Source organism: Ovis canadensis, chromosome 1 (assembly GCF_042477335.2).
Source record: "Ovis canadensis isolate MfBH-ARS-UI-01 breed Bighorn chromosome 1, ARS-UI_OviCan_v2, whole genome shotgun sequence".
NCBI classification, from domain to species: domain Eukaryota; kingdom Metazoa; phylum Chordata; class Mammalia; order Artiodactyla; family Bovidae; genus Ovis; species Ovis canadensis.
This window is the reverse complement of record NC_091245.1, coordinates 188,269,086-188,294,287: the sequence shown is the minus strand read 5'-3', so window position 1 is coordinate 188,294,287 and position 25,202 is coordinate 188,269,086. Positions and strand designations below refer to the sequence as shown.

The 25,202-nt window shown below is 38.6% G+C and overlaps 1 protein-coding gene across 2 annotated transcripts in view; it reads left to right on the top strand.

Annotated features, from left to right (window-relative positions):
* GPR156 (G protein-coupled receptor 156) overlaps nucleotides 1–25,202 on the top strand; it is a 111,761-nt gene that overhangs the window by 13,176 nt on the left and 73,383 nt on the right. The window contains exons 2-4 of one of the 2 annotated variants that reach the window (XM_069554741.1): nucleotides 11,489–11,572; nucleotides 12,737–13,189; nucleotides 13,399–13,535. In XM_069554741.1, coding sequence (XP_069410842.1) covers nucleotides 13,094–13,189; nucleotides 13,399–13,535 — 233 coding nt within the window. In that variant the 5' untranslated portion in view covers nucleotides 11,489–11,572; nucleotides 12,737–13,093. The remainder of the gene's footprint in view (nucleotides 1–11,488; nucleotides 11,573–12,736; nucleotides 13,190–13,398; nucleotides 13,536–25,202) is intronic. The other variant, XM_069554738.1, reaches the window with a different exon arrangement.

Sequence of the window (25,202 nt, the reverse complement as noted above, 5' to 3'; positions counted from 1 at the left end):
TCACTGTTTTCACAGCTGTGTGGCACCTTCACAAACTTCTTTTGAAGGAGTGTTCAGTATTACCATGGCTCTATTTGAAAGGTAGATTAATGAATTCACACAGCTTATGTTCTGGATACCCAAAAGGGCTGAGGTTTCAGCTATAGCAGCATAAAACTTGAGCCATCCAAAACCAGCCTCTGAAACCTTCAAATGATCATTCTGTCTGGTCCTTCTGTTGCCTGAAGCTTGATTTGTATGACACCTCACTGTTTCGCTGATGAGAAATAGCATAGAGCACTTCACAGCAGTTCTCATTAAAGGAGGGCAGCCAAGTGGAATTCATTCTTGGCTCTTAGTAGTTTTCAAATGAGAATTTTATTGCATATTAATGAGCACTAATTGACATTTGTGACTGGTTTTTATGGAAATCATGCATGTATAATTTGCATAATAGTACCTAACTGCTTCTAGGTAACAGTGCAACTCTGGGAAGTTGGTGAGCGTTTTAGTATGTTGCTTTTTTTAAATTTAATTCCCAACTCCAGTCCCTGGCAATAGTGTGGAATATTAACAGGTCTCTAAGATCCATGTATAAAACACTAGTGACTCACAGCCCAGTTCATGTGGTTGTGCCAGTTTATACTCAAGAGTTCAAAAAGAGTCAGCAAACCACATCAGGGCAGGTCTCCAAAAGCAGGAGATGCTCCCACAGAAGTCAGGGGGATTTTCCAGCCCTTCTGTATGAATCAAACCTCCTGTTTCTGCTGAGTTATAGTAGTATCTAGATGTCCTGAGGGTTGTTCCCAGGAGTATAGTACTCCTATAGAGTTTAGAGTTTTCTAAACATCTCTGGGTTCACATCAGCACATATGTACTGATCACCTGCTAAGTATCAGGCACTGTGTTAGGTGCTAGAGCAAAACCTCATTGTCTTGTTCCCTGTTGCATCCCTAGCTCTTAGCATAGTGACCAGGACACAATAGTTGATCAATCAATATTTATTGAATTATTGAACATGGTCTGTGCTATCAGGGATCTATAATTTCATCTTACAAAATCTTATTTTACATAAAATACAAAGATCATTACTCTTCCTGTTAGAAGAAACAATGATTAAGAACTCGGGATTCCATTAGAAACTTTATAACAAGATTGATAACCTTGATTATGTGACCCAAGTCTTCTGTATAGATGACCCTTTCTCTACTGTGGAAATGAAAGAAGCCAGTACTTATTGACAATCTAGTATATTAGTTACGTTTACGAACATCTTGCAGAGAAGGAAATGGCAACCCATTTCAGTATTCTTGCCTGGAGAATCCCAGGGATGCGGAGCCTGGTGGGCTGCCATCTATGGGGTCGCAGAGTCGGACATGACTGAAGTGACTTAGCAGCAGCAGCAGCAGCACGAACATCTTGGATATCATGTGACTTAATCATCAACAAAACCTATGAGGTATGGATAGTATTACCTCATTTCACTGAGGAGGCAGCTGAAGAATTGAAGTTAAGTGACTAACTTAAGGCACCATAGATAGAAAATGATGGAGCTGAGATTTAAATTCAGCCTTGGCTTTGCCCATTGCAATATCACTCATTATACCAAGTAGTCCAAGGATGTGTGAAATGAAGCCAAACTCCATGTACTGAGATGGAGGCTGAATTGGCTCAGGGACCCTGGGCTGTGCCCTGCATTCAGTTGACCTACTGTTTACAGCAAACCTGGTGCTTACCGCAGTGTTCTTCAGATCCTATGGGGGACCCACTCCAATAGCCAGTCGATTCATTTTAATTTTACCAAGAAGCCAGAAATGTTTAAACACTGTAAGCAAAGGGAGAAATCAGGTTTACTAGAAGAAAAGTTACAAGTTAATATTAAATTTAAAAGTTGAGTATGTTCTTCTGTAATCTTGAGCAAAAATGTTCTCCAGATTGTGGAAAAATCACTGACTATGAGCTGGGAAGCCCTGGAGAGGAGAGGCTTTAGAACACAGGGATTAGGAAAGAATGGTGGTGTAGTCCAAGAATTCATACAGAGCCCCATAATCCAAAAGCTTTGTTTCCTCTAAGTTTCACATTACAGTGGTGAATCAAGTCCACTCTTCTTCCTCCCATCCTGTCTACCACCCACCTCTGCCCAGGACATCCAGTGATTCCCTTCTGCTTCTAAAGCCCCCTAAGAGGGATGTGTTTGAAGCAGCCGTCTCTTCTCCCCTTGCTCTTCCCTCTGGTGAATCAAGATTCCCTGCATGGCCCTGCTTCAGGGTCCTAGGGATGATTACTCAGAAACCATGCAAGTACGTGGAAAACTTATTTGGAGGCACTTCAAAGGCTTTACAAGGGAACTTTTATCATTTCACCCTCTTTTATGAGGCAAATCTGTGAAGCAGATTAATTCAGTCCATTTTACATTTTAGGGGAGAAAATGTGCACGTTCCCAAACTTATACTGTCCCAGGAGAATAGTCTTTCCTCTTCCACATTGTTCCTTTTCTCTCTCAGACTTCCTCCACAAATGTCTACAGCCCTAGAGCTGTTTTCCCTGTGGCCCAGCCTCTCTAATTGCCTGCACTGGTCCTGCACACATTCTGTGTATTCAAATCAAACTTGCCTTCCTTCTGGTCACCATTCCCATCTGGCACTCCCCATATACACACATACTCTCCATCTTCCCTTCCCCAAGTCCAGGCCTTTGCTCAGATGTTCCATATACATGAAAGGCTAACCGTAGTTTCCTTTAAAGTCCTTTAGTTCAGTTGGTAAAGAATCCACCTGCAATGCAGGAGACCCCAGTTCGATTCCTGGGTCAGGAAGATCCACTGGAGAAGGGATGGGCTACCCACTCCAGTATTCTTGGGCTTCCCTTGTGGCTCAGTTGGTAAAGAATCCACCTGCAATGTGGGAGACCTGGGTTCGATCCCTGGGTTGGGAAGATCCCCTGGAGAAGGGAAAGGCTACCCACTCCAGTATTCTGGTCTAGAGAATTCCATTGACTATATAGTCCATGAGGTCGCAGAGTCAGACATGAGCAACTTTCACTTTCAAAGTAATATAGAAAAAGTGCTGAAGTTGGGAGACCAGAGCTCTGTTCCTACACTTACAAGGTGATCCTGAACCTCCCAACCTCCATAAAGCACTTTTCTGGCCTATATAATGAAGAGATTAGACTCTATTATATCTAAGATAGCTTCCAGCTCCAGCCTTCTTTCCCTGACTCAACCGTCTGTTCACATACATGGAATATTTTCCCACCCTGATCTCACGTTCATGCTGTCTTAGAATTTACAACAGTGAGCCATCTTCTGTGTAGTAGATCTGTGTGGCATGTGATCTTTAGGAGAGCTTTAATCTCTTCTGCCCTGCTTGTACCTGTCCTCATGAAGAGCAGTGTATGTTCAGGAATTAGAAATGAATTTTACTGTTAATGTAAGTGACCCATATTCAGCATGTTTGTAAATCTGCTAGCAGAATGCAATACAGTGCAATCAAAAACAGCTAAAATGCATTTTGCATTCCCTGCTGTTTATAATTATCCATGTATCTGCTGCCTACATTAACATAGTTAATAGGGAGGTACTACTTCAGACAATATTAGCGCCAGAAGGTTAGTGCCAGAAGGAACGTTAGTGAATATCTAATACAATACTATTGGGGCTTCTCTGGAGGCTCAGTGGTAAAGGATCCATCTGCCAGTGCAGGTTCACGGGTTTGATTCCTGGTTCAGGAAGATCCTCTGGAGTAGGGAATGGCAACCCACTCCAGTATTCTTGCTTGGGAAATCCCATGGACAGAGGAGCCTGGCGGGGCTATAGTTCATGGATTTGCAAAAGAGTAGGTCACTACTTAGGGAGTAAACCACATATTGACTAAACAACAACAGTGCTCTTGGTGGTGATTTGAATAGATACATTTTTTATTAATTTGCATGTGGTTCTGACTTACCTCTTCTTAGTGGGTAATCTGAGGCTGAGATAGTTCAAATAATGTATCTATTTGTTCACATTGGGTGGAAACATCCCTGTTACTTCAGTTGTCCCTTCTCCTGTTTTTAATATAAAGCATGTAATGGGTTGAAAAATGAAGAGGTAATGAAATCTGGACCAAAGGAAATTAGTCATAGGATAATAAAAATGAGCCAGAAATGCCTAACACTGCACAGTTGCTGTAAGTGAACCACATATTTGATTCCAAGCATCCTGGCAGCCAAAAGAGAAAGAAACATACTATTCATGACATTAAAATGTTCCAGAAAAAGATAACTTTTCCTGGTATTTGAAAAAAAGAGAAATTTAAACCATCTGTCCTCATGGAGGAGCCACCAAGTCAATGTCATCGACCACACCTTCAACATTATTTTACTAAAACCTATGATGCTGAATTCATTTATGCAATAATCATTTATTGTGTGCCTTCTATGTGCCATATATGTTTTACTGTATTAGTTATTTTTTGTTACTGTTAAGTTGCTCAGTCATGTCTGACTCTTTGCAACCTCATGGACTGCAGCACACCAGGCTCCCCTGTCCTTCACCATCTCCCAGAGCTTGCTCAAATTCATGTCCATTTGAGTCAGTGATACCATCCAACCATCTCGTCCTCTGTCATCACCTTCTCCTGCCTTCAATCTTTCCCAGCATCAGGGTCTTTTCAAATGAGTCGGCTCTTTTGAAAGAGCCAAAAGTGGCCAAAGTATTGGAGCTGCAGCATCCGTCCTTCCAATGAATATTCAGGGTTGATTTCCTTTAGGACTGACTGGTTGATCTCCTTGCAGACCAAAGGACTCTCAATAGTCTTCTCCAACTCTACAGTTTGAAAGCATCAATTCTTTGGCTCTCAGCCTTCTTTATGGTCCAGCTCTGACATTGGAAAAACCATAGCTTTGACTAAACAGACCTTTGTTGCAAAGTAATGTATGTGCTTTTTTATACACTGTCTAGGTTTGTTGTAGCTTTTTTTTCCCAAGGAGCAAGCATCTGTTAATTTCATGGCTGCAGTCACCATCCGCAGTGATTTTGGAGCCCAAGAAAATACAGTCTGTCACGGTTTCCATTGTTTCCCCATCTATATGTCGTCAAATGATGGGACCGGATATCATGATCTTACTTTTTTGAATGTTGAGTTTTAAATCAGCTTTTTCACTCTTCTCTTTCACTGTCATCAAGAGGCTCTTTAGTTCCTCTTTGCTTTCTATAATAAGGGTGATGTTGTTTGCATATCTGAGGTTATTGGTGATTCTCCTGGCAATCTTGATTCCAGCCTGTGATTTATCCAGCCCTGCCTTTCGCATGATGTACTCTGCATATAAGTTAAATAAACAGGGTGACAATATACAGCCTTGACGTACTCCTTTCCCAATTTGGAACCAGTCTGTTGTTCCATGTTCAATTCTAACTTGCTTCTTGACCTGCATACAGATTTCTCAGAAGGCAGGTAAGGTGAGCTGGTATTCCCATGACTTTAAGAATTTTCCACAGTTTGTTGTGATCCACACAGTAAAGGCTTTAGTGTAGTCAATGAAGCAGATGTTTTTCTGGAATTCTCTTTTCCAAAGACCTAGTGGATTTTTATTTTTGATACTTAAATTATCTTGTCATTGACATGAAACCTGTTGACTCCTGCATCCATTTGACATGATTCTGTAGTCTCTGTAGTGTGATAATTTTTTATTTTCTAGCATGGCAAAATATCCCAGTTTCATCTCAGATATTTCCAATTCTGTAATTTAAACTGGCAATTTCACTAAAGAAAACTGATGCCTTTTTACTGAAAGTGTTTTGAGAGATTGCAGTCTGGGTACTTGGAGGGCATATTATTACAGATTGTACTTATTTCTGAACTTTGGTTGACAAACTGGGAAATATGAATATTTTAGGAAAAGAACACTTTGATTCCACAGTTATATTTCCCATTTAAATAATAGATGGAAAGATTTTACTTATTTTATATGTTTATCTTTTTTCTGTTACTTTGAAAATCTTAGTTCCCGGTGACATGAACATAATTACTTATTTGCTTTATCTAGTAGATAGATGTGTCTATATGTATATGTATGTATATCCATCTCTATAAAATAGGAACAATATCCAGTACCCACTTCATGTTGTTCAAGATTTCTTTGTGGTTATTTTTTATCCTTTGATGTATAATCAAAATACTCTTCTTTAAATTAATTCTGGGCTCCCCTGGTGGCTCAGATGATAAAGAATCTGCCTGCAACGCAAGATACCTATGTTCGATCCCTGGGTTGGGAAGATCTCCTGCAGAAGGAAATGGCTACCCACTACAGTATTCTTGCCTGAAGAATTCCAGGGACAGAGGAGCATGGCAGCTACAGTCCATGATGTCACAAAGAGTTGGACATGACTGAGCAACTTCACACTTTCAAATTAACTCTTCTTTATGTGGTTATATCATCAACTTGTTGATAGGTTAATTTGTTTCAGTTTGTTTCCTAAGTTTAGACATCAATTTTCTTTTTGTAATTTTGTTTTTAAATTAAGTAAACTATTTATATGGTTTCAGAGTCAAAGCTATAAATATTGAGAGATCTATTTTGCCTCTCTGTCTTCTCCTTGTTGTTCTTTTCCTTCTCTTATAGGTAATGCTGGTAATCCTTTTATTTTTTCCATTGTTTCTTTTTGAAAATGAGCCAATGATCTAAATGAGTTTCATCTCGTTTCTTACATAAAAAGCAGCATACTATATACATTTTGTTGCATCTTCCTTTTTTTAAACAATGTGATTTGGAAATCATAGTATATAGGAATTTACTCATTCTTTTTAAAGAATTGAGCTATTATTCATTTTTATAAAGCAAGTATTATCTGTAGAAAAGCAGTAGGGTGATTTTCTCAGGCGAGGGGGTACTAGAATGAGACAGGTAGATTGGAATGAATACCAAGGTATTAATGTGTAATTTTGGATGCTTATTATTTTCTTCCATGTACTTTTCTGAGTTTCAAAACTATCAATTAAAGAATAATTTTAAATACAACTTCACACCAGAGCAACAAAGGAAAATACTCAAGAATCACTGTGCTATAACATTTAATGGAATTAGATCAAAGAGGGAAGGTTTAGGTGAGTATGTACATGGGAAGCTTCTATAGGTGGTCGTTGTTTTTGTTGAGTCGCTAAGTCATGTGTGAGTCTTTGTGACCCCACGGATTGCAGCATGCCATGCTTCCCTGTCCTTTACTATTTCCCACAGTTTGCTCAAAAACTCCTGTCCATTGAGTTGGTGATGCCGTCCAACCATCTCATCCTCTGTCGTCCCCTACTCCTCCTGCCCTCAATCTTTCCCAGCATTAGGGTCTTTTCCAATGAGTCATCTCTTTGCATCAGGTTGCCAAAGTACTGAAGCTTCAAGTCAGCATCAGTCCTTCCAATGAATATTTAGAGTTGAATTCTTTTAGAATTAACTGCTTTGATCTCCTTGCAGTCCAAGGGACTCTCAAGAGTTTTCTCCAACACCACAATTCAAAAGCATCGATTGTTTGGTGCTCAGCCTTCTATATGATTTGGCTCTCACATCTGTACACGACTACTGGAAAAGCCATAGTTTTGACTAGATGGACCTTTGTTAGCAAAGTGATGTCTCTGCTTTTTAATCTGCTGTCTAGGTTTATCATAGCTTTTCTTTCAAGGAATCACAGGCTGGAATCAAGATTATGGAAAGAAATATTAACAACCCCAGTTATGCAGATGATACCACTCTAATGGCAGAAAGAGGAGAGCGAAAAAGCTGGCTTAAAATGCAACATTCAAAAAAATAGATGATAGAGATGGGCCTAAACAGAGAGCGCTCAGTACTCTAAGACAGTTACCTAAAATATGGAAATTGCAGAAGAGAATGGAAGATGCATATCCTCCCCAAATTTAGTTTGCCTAACTGATCATTATTGGATGACTCTGCATAGAACCATTCTTTAATCATTAAAACCACTCATTCCCTGCAATAACAAGAGGGAGGTTAACATGGAAAGCTCTCATAATTTTCACAATAGAATTAGACTTTAATTTTTTTAGGTTTATGTAGTCAAACCTGATATTCTCATTTAAATTGCTGAACTCCTCCTCTGGCATTCCCAAACACTCTTGCCCAGATCTGTTTCAAAAACAACTGCCTTGGTTCATATTTTCATTGACAGTTCAGTTGATATCTGCATTACCAACAATAAAGCTGAACTATAAATGTGTCCAGGGCCATATTAATGTATAAGGGGATGATGAATACATAAATGCTGAACTTCATGGTTACACATTCCCTTTTCCTCTAAAACTCCACTGCTTCCAATATCCATTCACTTAATAAATCTTTTAAAAGTACTAACAATATGACTGACACCATTCTAGGCTCCTGAATACACTGGTGAACAAACAAACAAACAAACAAAAATCCCGACCTTTAAAGAATTTATATTACAATAGGGGAATCAAACAGTAATCAGTGGATATAATACATACATACATAGAATTTAGAAGATATTTAAGGACAATGGAGCATATTTATAATAGTTGCTTTAAGGTCCTTGTGTGCCAATTATATAATTTCTATTATTCCTGTATGTTTTTATTGAACTTTTAAAAATGTACTATATAGGTCTTTTTTTTTTTTTAGCTTCTTTGCATGTCTGGTAATTTTTTACTGATGATGTGGACATTTTGAATTTTATGCTATTGAGTGCTGGATCTTGTTGTAGTCCTTTAATGAGCATTGGGTTTTGTTCTAGATTGCAGTTAAGTTTTTTGCAGATAAATTTGATCCTTTTTAAGACTTACTTTTAAACATTATAAGGGAAGGTCTAAAGTAGTTTCTAGTCTAGGGTTTATTCGCTCCATTTTTTTCTGAGAATTTTATCTAATATCCTGTATATCATGAGATCTGTCCACTCTGGTTGGTGGGAACACAAAGCATTTTCAACCATGTGTGAACTCCAAGAATTGTTCAGCTACTGTCTATGGGTGGTTATTTCTTTCACTTCAGATAGTTTCCTCTCACTTTTGCCTAGATCAATACTCAGAAAAAGACCGAGAGGGTCCCCAGCAGATTTCCAAAACACTCTCTTTCTTGGTATCACCCTCTTCTTTATTACTCTGCCTCACAAATTTGTTTGCCTTGATGTCCCTAACTCCAGTCTATTCTCCTTACCTTAGCAAGACTTCTAGGCTCTCTTTGAGTTTCCTGTCTTGTGCCATGGCCTGCAAACTTCCTTCAGGCAGTAACTTGGGGTCAGTTATAGTCATTGGGATAATGTTTGTTTATATTTCATTTTCTGTCAGTCAATTGTAGGTTCACCTCATTTGTTTTCCAAAGTCCTGTGAAATCTGTTATCTAGTATCTGAAAAGAGCTTTTTGGATATTTTGTCTGGTTTTTGAGTTAGTTATAGCAGGAAGGCAATTCCAATAGCAGTTAATGCTTCATGAATAGAAGCAGAAGTTCTACCAACTTTAAAACAACTTTTTAAAGGACAGTAATTGTAGAACTACTTTTTCAATAGCCAGAAATAATGTGTAAAAGGATAGGGCAGATTTTTGTGGAAAGATATGGGGGCTGTTGTGGAGAAGGAAATGGCAACCCACTTCAGTATTCCTGCCTGGAGAATCCCATGGACAGAGGAGCCTGGTGGGCTACAGTCCATGGGGTCTCAAAGAGTTGGGCACATCTGAGTGACTAATACACACACATGTGGGGGGCGTGAGAGTTGTAAACCTATAAAGGACTGTCTTGCTCTTGGGAGCAGCATAGCTGATGCAGTGTCTGTTTTCCTAATGACTGGGCAGGATTCTACATTCTGTCAAGTAAACTGAAAGTCCTGCCATGGTCTTAGATCTGCTACCATCTGTGAACGAGACAGTTTACCTCTATAGACTTAGTGGGAGAGGCAGGGGAGGCGGGTGTTCTTGGAGGAGCCTGGCATACCTTTCTCTTTGTGCCTTGGATTCTTTATCTGTTTTATGGTCGGATGCCTTACTGTTATCCCCTCTGACACACCACTTCCCACCCACTTTCCCAATCACTCAATCCATTTTTGAAATCACTCAACTCTCTTCTTTCAGTGACTAAGCCATTCACTCTTTTACCAGCTCCTCATGTGTGAATCTTTGTGAGTGTATGCTAATATTGAAATTGAAAGCCGGCCCCATGGTGGAGCCTAGTGTCATGGTTTATAAAGCTCCAACACTGGATAGCCATTGACTGTAGGGGGGCCTAGCACTCAAATTTCCATACCATTGTGTTAGTCTGTCCACACGTGACCTCTAGAATGTACTCAGAAATCTGTTCAAATGGACAATTCCATCATGTTCACAAAAGCTCCCAAGGATGATTTGGGCTTAAGGTTGTTATTCCTTCTGAGAGCCACAGTGTTGACCATCCTTGGCTTCTACCTACTAGACGTCACTAGCGCCCTCCTCTGTTTTGACAACCACATCTGCCAGATGTCCTCTGGAGGTACCAAATTGTACTAGTTGAGAGTCACTGGTATACATGTGCTACTGTACGCCACACTCCAGAGAACCCATAGATATGAAACTCTAGGAACTAAACATGAAGAAACTTAATAGGACATTGGTGTCCTCTCGGGTGAGCTCAGTCCAGGATGTCTGCCCCATGCAGGGTGTATACCAGGAAGACACTGACCTTGCACTGTAAACACCAGGATTTGAGTCCTATCTCTGCAGATTTGGAGTAAGTTTCTCCACTTTTCTGCTCTTAAGGTTCCTTTTGTGAAAATGAGGAAAGGTCTTGTTTACTTCACATGACACAGTTGCGAGAGCAAAATGAGGTTTTATGTATAAACACACATCTATATAAGGATACACAAACAAGGACTTAATAATGGTTCAAATATAAGTGTACTTATTTGCAAGTATGATTAAAAGGGTGATATAGGAAAAATGTCTTTCAATCCATCATGCAGTATAGTCTTTCCTGTGGCTTCTAATATTGCTCTATGCTAGAAGACATAGTAGGGGATGTCTAGCTTTTAAGAAAAAAAAAAATTATCTTTTCAATGGTTAGAATTTCAACTAAATTAAGATGCAAATAGTCATGTTTTTGGAGAAGGAAATGGCAACCCATTCCAGTGTTCTTGCCTGGAGAATCCCAGGGACCGGGGAGCCTGGTGGGCTGCCGTCTATGGGGTCGCACAGTCGGACACAACTGAGGTGACTTAGCAGCAGCAGCAGCAGCAGCAGCAGTAGTCATGTTTTTATACTTCTTAATTTTCCATTCAGTAATCTGACCAGTCTGCACAAGAATTTAAATGTCTTGACAGGAGGTAGTGGCTTTTAGTTCTCTTGGGACTTCATTGTAATGAGCCTGGTAAATAATTCAGGAATATATGAGAGGCCAATATATGGGCAGCACCTGGTGCTATATTGTTCATGTCTAAGTATGCAGAATCCAAAGATGGCATTCTACACCTGTCACTATTATTCTGCCTTAAACACAAGTCCTATACTCAGTGGCTATTGAAATAATTGATATTTTTTCCTCTTCCAGTTTTCCTCCATAGTAAAAGAAAAATGTGCTAAGCTGTCCCAGAAACACAAACCAGAAGTGGCATCCTCTTTAAAATTCCCACTGGTAAAATTTCAAATCTGTTTTTCTTAAGAGATAGGTGCTTTAAAGAATTGGGGACATGTTTGCCTTTTCTGCTGAGATTAATTTGAACCTCTCTGCATTTCTACTTTTGTTCTGCTAGGTAGAGCTTCTTTTTAGATCACAGTGTTCATATTGTAGTCATCTTCTGAGAAAAGATGGTTACTCGCTCACTCTGTGGGAATTTTTAGAACCCTCAATTTCTCTCCCTACTACTTGAGTAACCTTTCTAGTAGTCTGACAGTTTTAAAAACAAATGAGTAAAAAACTCGATAAAGTGTTTGCATATCCTTCCGAGATTTCATCCGACTAGACATAGAATGTTCCTCCATTCGCTGAGCGAATAGATCATCACAGGACCAACCAACAGACAATGTGTGCAGACACTGTGGGGCACCTGAACCCACTATCAGCCAGGACCAGACAGAGCTTAATCCCTGAGGTGCTTAGAAAGATCTTGGAAGGCCAGGGGGCGTTCCTAGTAGGGAAAAAAAGGAAGATGTGCTCACATATGTAAACTAAAATTTTTGTAGTGCTGGGCCATGAAAGGATCTGAAGAGGGACTGTAGAGCTTTATATCCATAAATTGTTAGATGTGCTTTATCTTTGTTTTAAAAGTATTGTTTATTAAAGAGGTTTTGAAATATATTTATTTAAATATATATTTTATTTTAAACTTTTGTTGTATATAAGAATGTATTATGTATAATTATGTATAATAAAAATATGCTTCCCTGGTGGCTCAGACGGTAAAGAATCTGCCTACAAGGCAGGAGACCCAGGTTCAATCCCTGGATCAGGAAGATTCCCTGGAGAAGGGGATGGCCACCCACTCCATTGTTCTTGCCTGGGAAATTCCATGGACAGAGGAGCCTGGTAGGCTACAGTCCATGGGGTTGCAGAGTCAGACAGAGCTGAGTGACTTTTACTCGCTCACTCGCCTAAACCTTTGTTATATATAAGAATGTATTATATATAACTATATCTAATAAAAATATAGCTATTATAGTTAAATGTATAAAATATTTTAAAACCTCTGTAATAATCCATTTACATATATGTATGTGTTTGTGTTTATTTGAGTAAATTATATGTATATAAATAAAACATTTATTTATTAACAGGTTTAATTGCTTTCCTCTCCTTCAGGACCTGTGTGAGAGTACTTGGAGCAGTGACTGCCATCTGGTGGCAAGCTAAAATCATCGCTTTGTGTGACCTAATTGTTGCTAAGATGTCCACTCTTCACTCATGTGGTCTGCATTGGCAGCCGGGGACCAGGAGAGCCTGGAAGGTGTCTGATGTAGGAGCCTAGTGAAATAACTCTCCACTTCCACCTGAATGGGTTGTTCATCCCAGATTCTGACCCAGGATCCAGCCCCGGAATGGCACCTCTGAAGGAAAGATCTGAGTTGCTGTTGTGTTTTAGTCAAAGATCTGCTGGTTACCTACCAGTGGGTAACCAAGACTGCGAATAGGCACATACCAAGAGGGGCATATGATGACATGGAGCCTGAAATAAACTGCTCTGAATTGTGTGACGGTTTTTCTGGTCAGGAGCTGGAACGTAGACCCCTTCATGATCTCTGCAGAACTACAATTGTAAGTGAGCAGCCATGGGGTGTCAGGGCTGCTGCTTAGGTATACATGTTGTTGTTGTTATTGTTGTTAATGATAGTGGTGGTGGAGGGGGGAGGGGTAAATGTTTATGCAGGACACCTGTGTCCCAACTCTGGCGGTGATGGGGGCAGTTCATGTTTGATCTATAGAAGAGCTTCATTTCTAACAGCTTCTCTTCATTCTGTTCTCAGACCTCTTCCCACCACAGCAGTAAGACCATTTCTTCATTATCTCCTGCCCTCTTGGGTATTGTTTGGACTTTCCTAAGCTGTGGACTTCTCCTCGTCGCCTTCTTTCTTGGCTTCACAATTCGCTGCAGGAAGAACAGGTAAGCAGCCCATGCCTATTTTCTCATCTTTCATCACCTGAAACATAAAGCCCAGAGTGTTGGTGTCATTTTGGCACCATGAACTGCTGGCTGGTGTCAGAAAAGCTTGTGTCCTACTGTGGCATTAAACTATGTGAGACGCTCCTCCTGATGGAGGCCTGGCCTTGCAGTACAGATCCATCTTGAGAAGATGAAAGATCTTCCCAGTATTGTGCTAACTACAATATCCAAAAAAGCAAATGAAGAGTTTCTCTTCATGAAGGAAGGTGAGATCCTTTGAAGATGTATTTGTATTAAATACAGAGATCATGTGGAGAAATATTCCAAAGCAACATTAAAGTTTATGGCAGCAGAATTGGAACCAGTCTGGGTAAGCTAAGATTCTGCAAAAATAGTGAAGCCCCACTCCTGGCTATTCTGCTAGACAATTGTGACTAGTTGGAAAGTCACTGGTTCATCCAGGTAAGTGTGTATGGCACCCAAGACTGACAAAAGGGACTTGAAGAGTCTTTCGTTCACTGCCATCCAGTCGTTCCCTCAGGACCAACCCCATCTCTCCCATTTTCTGCTGTCCCAGGCTGCCTCATGAGAAGCCTTGCTCCAGCCCTCTCTTCCTGGCCCACAGGACATTTCTGGTTGGATCCTGTTGTCAAATTTCATCAACTCCCTCGGAGATGCCAAACTCATCTGGCTCCATACCAGCCTGACATTTTGTGGTAATCAGTGTGTTTTGCTCCATTGCTAGGCTTGGCACTCAGATGAGGGTCGTTTAGTTGGATTTGTCTCTAGGCATTTGGGGTGCCTCTGGCTATCTGAGGCATGGAGGATGTGAAACTGTTAGGCAGAAGTGGCTTGATCTGCTGGGTCAACCTCAGCCTGGCCATGAAGCATGGCACTCAGCCCGGGGGGTACCCCTGAAGCTTCCCCAGCCACTCTTCACTCTATTCCTTAGGTACAGTACACTAAGCTTGCTCTCATCTTAAGGCCTTTGACTTACTGTCCCTTTACTGTTCCCACTGCCTGAGAGTCTTCTCCAAATCTTCCCATGACTAGTTCCTTCTCATCTGATAGGTCTTGGCTTAAATGTCATCTCTTCAGAGAAGACTTCCCTGATCATCCTATCTAAGGTTACCTCTTTATAGAATGGCCACCCAGCCTCTACACCTCATTGCCATATCCTATCACTCATTTATTTTCTTCATAGCAAGTCGCGCTCTCTGACATTACCATATTTGTCTATTTACCTGTTTATTGTCTGTATCACCCACCAGAATGTAAAGTCCACAAACACAGGAACCTTCTCTGTCCCGTTCACCACTGTCTCCAGTACTTAGAACAAACAGGAACATAATAAATGCTCAGTATATATGCTTTTGCTTCCCTGATGGCTCAGTGGTTAAGAATCTGTCTGTCAGTACAGGAGACATGGGTTCAATCCTTGGGTCAAGAAGATCCCCTGAAGAAGGAAATGGCAACACACTCCAGTTTTCTTGCCTGGGAGATTCCATGGACAGAGGAAACTAGTAGCATATAATCCATGGGGTTGCAAAAGAGTCAGACACAACTGAGAGACTAAACAACAACAGAATATGCTTTCAGTCGTCCTGGAAGGAAGGAGATTTAAATCCCTGCAGTGTCTGCTGCCAAGAAAATGACTAGGAAAATCACACATTTCAAGGTTAGAAAACTGTGGAGTATCCTGTTTTCAGCTGTAACATATTTCTGTAATGCAAATTAGTGCCCAGTTGGCAAATAAGAAAATAACATCATTGGTTCATATATAATTTTTTCCCCCAGCAAATCAATAGTTTAAAGCACTGAGGGCTAATTTTTCTTAAGTTAAAGAAGGAAGCCTTAAGTTAAGAATACTGTGGCAGTGCAAGAAGTGGCTGGTTTAATGACTTCAAGAACTGGTATTCTACCTTACAATGTGACCCTATCTGATGAAGTTGTGGGAGCAGATGAAGACATGGAAAAGACATTTCTCTTGTTTTTAAAAACAATGTGCTGTTGAAGAGAACATAGATTCAAATTAGATTTTGATGACAATGGTATCTATTGAAGGTAAATGCCCTTAAGGACCTATCTCTTGCAGATTTAAGGCTATAAAAATCAACTGTGATCCTGGGTACAAGTGGTAGTGGACATCTACTGAGTACTAACATTTTAATTGAGATAATTATTATTTTATTAGTATTCTGGTTACAAAGTTAAATGTTTCAAATGTTATGGTCCCATACTGTTTTCCCCATAGCCCATTATTTTTATACACAATTTTGTGGAATGCAAGGTTTTTTTAGAAGCATTTATATGTCCTGTTAAAATAGGAACACTTATAAACAGTGTTATGCTAGAAGCACCAATATTTCTTTCATTCTGTTGAAGGTTTTGTTGCCTGTCTTGCCTGCAGCAGGCGCATGACTTGGCATAAAGAATAAAATATTAAGAGACATTGTGAATAAAAACACATTTCTCAATTAAGTAGCTTACAAGGTCAGACAGGGAAAGATAAAATAACCCAGTTTCAAGAGCACTTTCTTAAATAGCAAAATTTGTTCAGAGGTGCAGCATCACAGTTAGATGTCTCATTTCATTCCATTTCTGTGGCCTCTAAATTTCTGCCTGTGATTCTGTGTGTGCCAGAGTAAGAAAAACATTTTAATAAAATAAAAATAGTTTAGTAATGTTCAAATTCTGTCACTGATATTGCATTTTTATAACATTTTTAAATGTAGTCTACAAAAGAAAATCAGTAAAGATATAGAAGACTTGAACAATCCCATCCACCAGCTGGACCTAATTGACATTTGTATAATCCTACACCCAACAGCAGCAGAATACACATTCTTTTCAAGTACGCATGGAACATTTACCAAGATAAATCATCTTCTGGGCCATAGAAAAGGTCTTATTAAATTTAAAAAGATTCAAATCATAAAGAGTGTGTTCTCTGACCCACAATGGAATTAAACTAGAAATCCATAACAGAGAAATCTCTGGAATATTCTGAAATATTTGGAAACTAAATGTTGTTTAAATGCTAAGTCATGTCCAGCTCTTTTGTTAGCACTTTAAAATAACCCATGATCAAAGACAAAATCAAAAAGGAAACTAGAAAGTATTTTCAACTGAATGAAAGTGAAAACACAACATGTCAAAACTTGTTGGATGCCATTAAAGTAATACTTTAGGGGAAATTAGAGCAGTAAACTCCATGTTATAAGAAGAAAGATCCATCTTACAGAACAGAAAAAAAGGGTGAATGAGTCCCAAAATAAGCACAGGAAAGGAATAATAAAGATTAGAGTGGAAATTTATAAAAGAAAAAACAGAAAAAATAGTGAAACCAAAAGCTCTTTATGAAGATCAATAAGATTGACCAACTTCTAGGTCAGGAAAAAAAGATTAATTACCTAAGTAAGGAGAGAGAGCTATCATCACTAAAGATTCTATACATATTAGAAGGATAAGTTACTGTCATGAACAACTATGGTAGGCAGACTCTAAAATGTTCTCTGATAAGGCCTACCTCCTAGTTGTCACACTCTTGTGAAATCCCTTCTCCTTGTGTGTGGGCTGGACTTGTTTATTTGCTTATTAATCACTTGGAATAAGGTTACAAAAAGGGTATGGGATCCCTTTCACTCTTTCTCTTACACTCTGAGGAAATACACCTTCCATTTTGTGAGCTGTCCTGTGGAGAGGCCTACATGGCTAGGAACTAATGTTTCTAGTCTGTAGTCAGCAAGGACTTGAGGATTATTAACAGGCATGTCAATGAGCTTGAAAATAGATCATCTGAGGTCTGCTAAGGACAATGTGAATAAGCTTGGAAGCAGATTTTCCCCTTGGAGGACTACAGCCATGGCTCACCAAGAGGTATACTTGTGAGAGACTCTGAGCCAGAGGCATCCCGCTAAACTGTGCCCTTATTGCAAAAATATTACCAATTTTACAAAATTCTTCTAAGAAACTGAAAATAAAGGAGCATTTCCTAATTCATTCTAATGAAGAAAGCATTACCCTGATATCTAAATCTAACAGACATTAGAAGAGAAAAATCATAGGCTAATGAACACAGATCCAAAATTCTAAACACAATTTTAACAAATTGAGTTCAGTTCAGTTCAGTCGCTCAGTCCTGTCCGACTCTTTGTGACCCCATGGACTGCAGCATGCCAGGCTTCCCTGTCTATCACCAACTTGCAGAGCTTTCTCAGACTCATGTCCATCGAATCCGTGATGCCATCCAACCGTCTCATCCTCTCTTCCTCCTGCCTTCAATCTTTCCCAGCATCAGGGTCTTTTCAAATGAGTCAGTTCTTCGCATCAGGTGGCTGAAGTATTGGAGCTTCAGCTTCAGCATCAGTCCTTGCAATGAATATTCAGGACTGATTTCTTTTAGGATTAACTGGTTGGATCTCCTTCCAGTCCAAGGGACTCTCAAGAGTCTCCTCCAACACCACAGTTCAAAAGCATCAATTCTTTGGCTCAGCCTTCTATACGGTCCAACTCTCACATCCATACGTGACTACAGGAGAAACCATAGCTTTGACTAGATGGACCTTTGTTGGTAAAGTAATGTCTCTGCTTTTTAATATGCTGTCTAGGTTTGTCATAGCTTTTCTTCCAAGGAGCAAGCATCTTTTAATTTCATTGCTGCAGTCACCATCTGCAGTGATTTAGGAGCCCCAAAAAGTAAAATCTGTCACTGTTTCCTGTTCAGTTTGCCATGAAGTGATGGGACCAGATACCATGATTTTAGTTTTCTGAATGTTGAGCTTTAAGCCAACTGTTTCACTCTCCTCTTTCACTTTCATCAAGAGGCTCTTCAATTCCTCTTCGCTTTCTGCCATAAGGGTGGTATCATCTGCATATATGAGGTTATTGATATTTCTCCTTGCAATCTTGATTCCTGCTTGTGCTTCATCCAGCCTGGCATTTCGCATGATGTACACTGCATATAAGTTAAATAAACAAGGTGACAATATACAGCCTTGACATATTTCCCAATTTGGAAGCTATCCATTGTTCCATGTCTAGTTCTAACTGTTGCTTCTTGACCTGCATACAGATTTCTCAGGAGGCAGGTCAGGTGATCTGGTATTCCCATCTCTTTCAGAATTTTCCATAGTTTATTGTGATCCACACAGTCAAAGGCTTTGGTGTAATCAATAAAGCAGAAGTAGATGTTTGTCTGAAACTCTTACTTTTTTGATGATCCAGTGGATGTTGGCAATTTGATCTCTGGTTCCTCTGCCTTTTCTAAATTCAGCTAGAGATCTCCTCAAGAAAATTAGAGATACCAAGGGAACACTTTATGTGAAGGTGGGCACAATAATGGACAGAAACGGTATGGACCTAAGAGAAGCAGAAGATATTAAGAAGAGGTGGCAAGAATACACAGAAGAACTATACAAAAAATATCCTCATGACCCAGATAACCATGATAGTGTGATCACTCACCTAGAGCCAGACCTCCTGGAATATGAAGTCATGTGGGCCTTAGGAAGCATCACTACTAACAAAGCTAGTGGAGGTAATGGAATTCCAGTTAAAAGTGAAAGTTGCCCCATCGTGTCTGACTCTTTACAAACCCATGGACTATACATATACAGTCCATGGAATTCTCCAGGCCAGAATACTAGAGTGGGTAGCTGTTCCTTTCTCCAGGGGCTCTACCCCACTCAGGGATCAAACCCAGGTCTCCCACATTACAGGCATATTCTTTACCAGCTGAGCCACCAGGTAAGTCAAGTCCAGTTGCACTATTTCAAATCTTAAAAGATGATGCTGTTAAAGTGCTGCATTCAATATGCCAGCAAAGTTGGAAAACTCAGCAGTGGCCACAGGACTGGAAAAGGTCACATTTCATTCCAATCCCAAAGAAAGGAATGCCAAAGAGTGTTCATACTACCACACAGTTACACTCATCTCACACGCTAGCAAAATAATGCTCAGAATTCTCCAAGCATGGCTTTAACAGTACCTGAACCAAGAACTTCCAGATATTCAAGTTGGCTTTAGAAAAGGCAATTTGATCTCTGTTTCCTCTGCCTAAATTGAGTACAACCAATATCAAAAGAATAATTCATCATGACAAAGTGAAGTTTATTCCAGGAATGCAAAGTTGTTTTTTATATCCAAAGATCAGTTAGTATAATACGCTATATTTACCAACTGAAAAAACCATATGATCATCTCAATAGGCATAGAAAGAGTATTTGACAAGATTCAACATACGTTCCTGATAAAGTCTCAACAATCTAAAATAGAAAAGGATGCTCTCAACCTAATCAATGACTCTATGAAAACCAATAGCTAACACCATTTTTAATGGTAAAAGGCTGAATGCTTGCCATTGCAACCAGAAACAAGATGTCTGCTCTCATCATTTCTCTTCTACCCAGTGGAGTATGAAAAGAAATAAATGCCACCTAATTTAAAAAGGAGGGCTTCCCTGGTGGTTCAGTGGTAAAGAATCCACCTGCCAATGAAGGAGACACAATTCAATCCCTGGGTTCAGAAGATCCCCTAGAGAAGGAAATGGCAACTCACTCCAGTATTCTTGCCTGGGAAATCCCATGACAGAAGAGCCTGTGGGTCCAAGGAGTTGCAAAGAGTCATACAACACTGAGCATGCATGCATACATTCAGTAAGTTACTTAATTACTAACTGTTACAGAAATATAGATATATACATCAATAGAGCAGATAGAATCCAGAAATAAACCTATGCATATATGGGAAACTGCTTTTCAATAAAGATGCAAAGACAATTCAGTGGAAAAGGGACAGTCAATCTTTTCAACAAATGGTGCTAGAGCAATTATATACCCATATGCAGAAATGAACTTTAATCTCCATCTTGCACCTATTCAGAAATTAACTCAAAGTGGATCATAAACCTACCTATAAAATCTAAACTTCACAAAGAAAGCATAGGAAAACCATTTTGTGACCTTGGAATAATCAAAGATTTATTAGATGCAACAATAAAGGTAAAATCCATAAAGAAAACATTGATGAATTGGACTTCATCAAAATTAGAAGCATCTTCTCTTCTAAAGAGAATCTTAAGAAAATTAAAAAGACTGCCACATACTAGAAGAAGATATCTGCAAGTCATGTATCTGATAAAGAACTTATATCCAGAATATATAAATAATGCTAAAAAATTGATAATAAAAGAAATAATCCAACAACAACAACAACAGAGTGAAAGGTTTGAATAGACACTTCACTGAAGATATATGGATGGCAAATAAACACGTGATGAGAGAGTCATAAGGGAAATGCAAATTAAAAGCAAATGAAATACTGTCACACACCTATTAGAATGGTTAAAATTTTAAAAGACTAACCAAATTAGGCAAGGATCTTATTCAGAATTGATGAAGAAATAAAAAGCTTTTCAGACAAGCAAAAGTTAAGAGAATTCAGTACCACCAAACCAGCTTTACAGTAAATGTTAAAGGGACTTATATAGTCAAGAAATACAAGAGAAGAAAAAAAGATCTACAAAATCAATCCCAAACAATTAACAAAATGGCAATAGGAACATATATATCAATAATTACTTTAAATGTAAATGGATTAAATGCCCCAACCAAAAGACAGACTGGCTGAATGGATGCAAAAACAAGACCCATATATATGTTGTCTACAGGAAACCCACTTCAGACCTAAAGACACATATAGACTGAAAGCGAAAGGATGGAAAAATATATTCCATGCAAATGGGAAGCAAAAGAAAGCTGGAGTAGCAATCCTCATATCAGACAAAATAGACCTTAAAATTATGAAGATTACAAGAGGTAAGGAAGGACACTACATAATGATCAAGGGATCAATCCAAGAGGAAGACATAGCAGTTGTAAATATCTATGCACCCAACATAGGAGCACCTCAGTACATAAGACAAATACTAACAGACGTTAAAGGAGAGATTGATAGTAACACAATAATAGTAGGAGACTTTAACACCCCACTCACACCAATGGACAGATCATCAAAACAGAAAATGAATAAGGAAACACAAGTTTTAAATGATACATTAGATGAGATGGTTCTCATTAATATCCTCAGGACATTCCATCCAAATGCAGAAGAATACATGTTCTTAAGTGCTCATGGAACATTCTCCAGGATAGACGACATCTTGGGTCACGAATCAAACCTCAGTAAATTTAAGAAAATTGTAGTTGTATCAAACATCTTGTCCAACCACAACACTATGAAACTAGATATCAATTATAAGAAAAAACTATAAGAAACATAAACACATGGAGATTAAGCAACACATTCCTAAATAACCAACAGGTTACTGAAGAAATCAATAGGGAAATAAAAAAAATTCTAGAAAAAAGTGACAATGAAAACATGACAACTCAAAACCTGTGGGATGTAGCAAAAGCAGTTCTAAGAGGGAAGTTTATACCGAAACAATCCTACCTCAAGAAAACAAGAAAAACATCAGATAGACAACCCAACTTTACACCTGAAACAACTGGAAAAAGACGAACAAAAACCCCCCAAAATTAGTAGAAGGAAAGAAATCATAAAGATCCAAGCAGAAATAAATGAAAAAGAAAAGACAGAAACAATATTAAGATTAATAAAACTAAAAGCTGTTTCTTTGAAAAGATAAACAAAATTGACAAGCTTTTAGCCAGATTCATTAAGTAAAAGAGAGAAGAATCAAATCAACAAAATTAGAAATGAAAAAGGAGAGGTTACAACAGACAATGCAGAAATATAAAGGATTATAAGAAACCATTATGAACAACTATATGGCAATAAAATGGATAACCTGGAAGAAATGGACAGATTCTTAGAAAAGTTCAATCTTCCAAGACTGAACCAGGAAGAATTAGAAATTATGAACAACCCAATTACAAGCACTGAAATTGAAGCTGTGATTAAAAATCTCCCCAAAAACAAAAGCCCAGGACCAGATGGCTTCACAGGAGAGTTCTATGAAACATTTAGAAAAGAACTAATGCCTATTCTTCTAAAACTCTTTCAAAAAATTGCAGAGGAAGAAATACTTCTCAGTTCACTCTATGAGGCCACCATCACCCTGATACCAAAACCAGACAAAGACAACACAAAAAAAGAAAACTACAGACCAATATCACTGATCAACATAGATGCAAAAATCCTCAGCAAACTTTAGCAAACAGAATTCAGCAACACATCAAAAAGCTCGTACACCATAATCAACTTGGGTTTATTCCAGGAATGTAAGGATTCTTCAGTATACACAAATCAATCAATGTGATACACCATATTAACAAATTGAAAGATAAAAACCATATGATAATCTCAACAGATGCAGAAAAAGCCTTTGACACATTCAGCACCCATTTATGATTAAAACTTCAAACAATGGGCATAGAAGGAACCTACCTCAACATAGTAAAGGTCATATATGATAAACCTACAGCAAACATTATCCTCAATGGTGAAAAACTGAAAGCATTCCCCCTAAGATCAGGAACAAGACAAGGGTGTTCACTTTTGCCGCTATTATTCTACATAGTTCTGGAAGTCCTAGCTACAGCAATCAGAGAAGAAAAAGAAATAAATCCAGATCAGAGGAGAAGAAGTAAAGCTCTCACTGTTTGCAGATGACATGATACTGTACATAGAAAACCCTAAAGATAGTATCAGAAAATTACTAAAGCTTATCAGTGAATTTAGGAAAATTGTAGGATGCAAAATCAATATACAGAAATGACTTGCATTTCTATATACTGACAATGAAAAATCAGAGAAATTAAGGAATCAATCCCATTTACCATCGCAAAAAAAGAATTAAATATCTAGGAGTAAACTTATCTAAGGAGACAAAAGAACTGTACACAGAAAATTATAAGACACTAATGAAAGAAATAAAGACAACATAAACAGATGGAGAGATACTTCATGTTCCGGGGTAGGAAGAATCTATATTGTGAAAATGGCTATACTACCAAACACAATCTACAGGTTCAGTTGGATCCCTATCAGATCACCAATGGCATTTTTCACAGAACTAGAACAAAAACTTTCACAATTCATATGGAAACACAAAAGACCCCGAATAGCCAAAGCAGTCTTGACAAAGAAGAATGAGCTGGAGGAATTCAGATTATACTACAAAGCTACAGTCATCAAGACAGTATGGTACTGGCACAAAAACAGAAATATAGACCGATGGAACAAGATGGAAAGCCCAGAAATAAACCCATGCACTTATGGGTACCTTATTTTCAAAAAAGGAGGCAAGAATATACAATGGGGCAAAGACAGCCTCTTCAATAAATGGTGATGGGAGAACTGGACAGCTACATGTAAAAGAATGAAATTAGAACACTTTCTAACACCATACACAAAGATAAACTCAAAATGGATTAAAGACCTAAATGTAAGACCAGAAGCTATAAAACTCTTAGTTGAAAATATAGGCAGAACACTTGATGACATAAATCAAAGCAAGATCCTCTATGACTCACCTCCTAGAGTAATGGAAATAAAAACAAGGGTAAACAAGTGGGACCTGATTAAACTTAAAGGCTTTTGCACAGCAAAGGAAACTATAAGCAAGGTGAGAAGACAACCCTCAGAATGGGAGAAAATAATAGCAAATGAAACAACTGACAAAGGATTAATTTCCAAAATATACAAGCAGCTCATACAACTCAATACCAGAAAAACAAACAACCCAATCAAAAAGATGTAAACAGACATTTCTCCAAAGAAGACATACAGATGGCTAACAAACATATGAAAAGATGCTCAACATCACTCATTATTAGAGAAATGGAAGTCAAAACTGCAATGAGATATCACCTCACACTGGTCAGAATGGCCATCATCAAAGTCTACAAAACAATAAATGCTGGAGAGGGTGTGGAAAAAGGGAACACTCTTGCACTGTTAGTGGGAATGTAAATTGATACAGCCACTATGGACTACAGTATGGAGATTCCTTAAAAACTAGGAATAAAACCACCATATTACCCAGCAATTCTACTCCTAAGCGTATACCCTGAGGAAAGCAAAACTGAAAGAGACACATTATCCCATGGTTCATTGCAGCACTATTTACAATAGCTAGAACATGGAAACAACCTCGATGTCCATCTACAGATGAATGGATAAAGAAGTTGTGGTACATATACACAATGGAATACTACTCAGCCATAAAAAGGAATGCATTTGAGTCAGTTCTGATGAGGTGGATGAACCTAGAGCCTATTTTACAGAGTGAAGTGAGTCAGAATGAGTAAGATAAATATTGGATTCTAACATATATATGGAATCTAGAAAAGTGGTACTGAAGAACTTATTTACAGGGCAGCAATGGAAAAACAGACATAGAGAATAGACTTATGGACATGGGGAGAGGGGAAGAGAGGGTGAGATGTATGGAAAGAGTAACATGGAAACTTACATAACCATATGTAAAATAGATAGCCAACGGGAATTTGCTGTATGGCTCAGGAAACTCAAACAGGGGTTCTGAATCAATCTAGAGGGGTGGGATGGGATGGGAGATGGGAGGTAGGTTCAAAAGGGAGGGATATATGTATACCAATGGCTGATTCATATTGAAGTTTGACAAAAAACAACAAAATTCTATAAAGCAATTATCCTTCAATAAAAAAATAAATTAAAAAA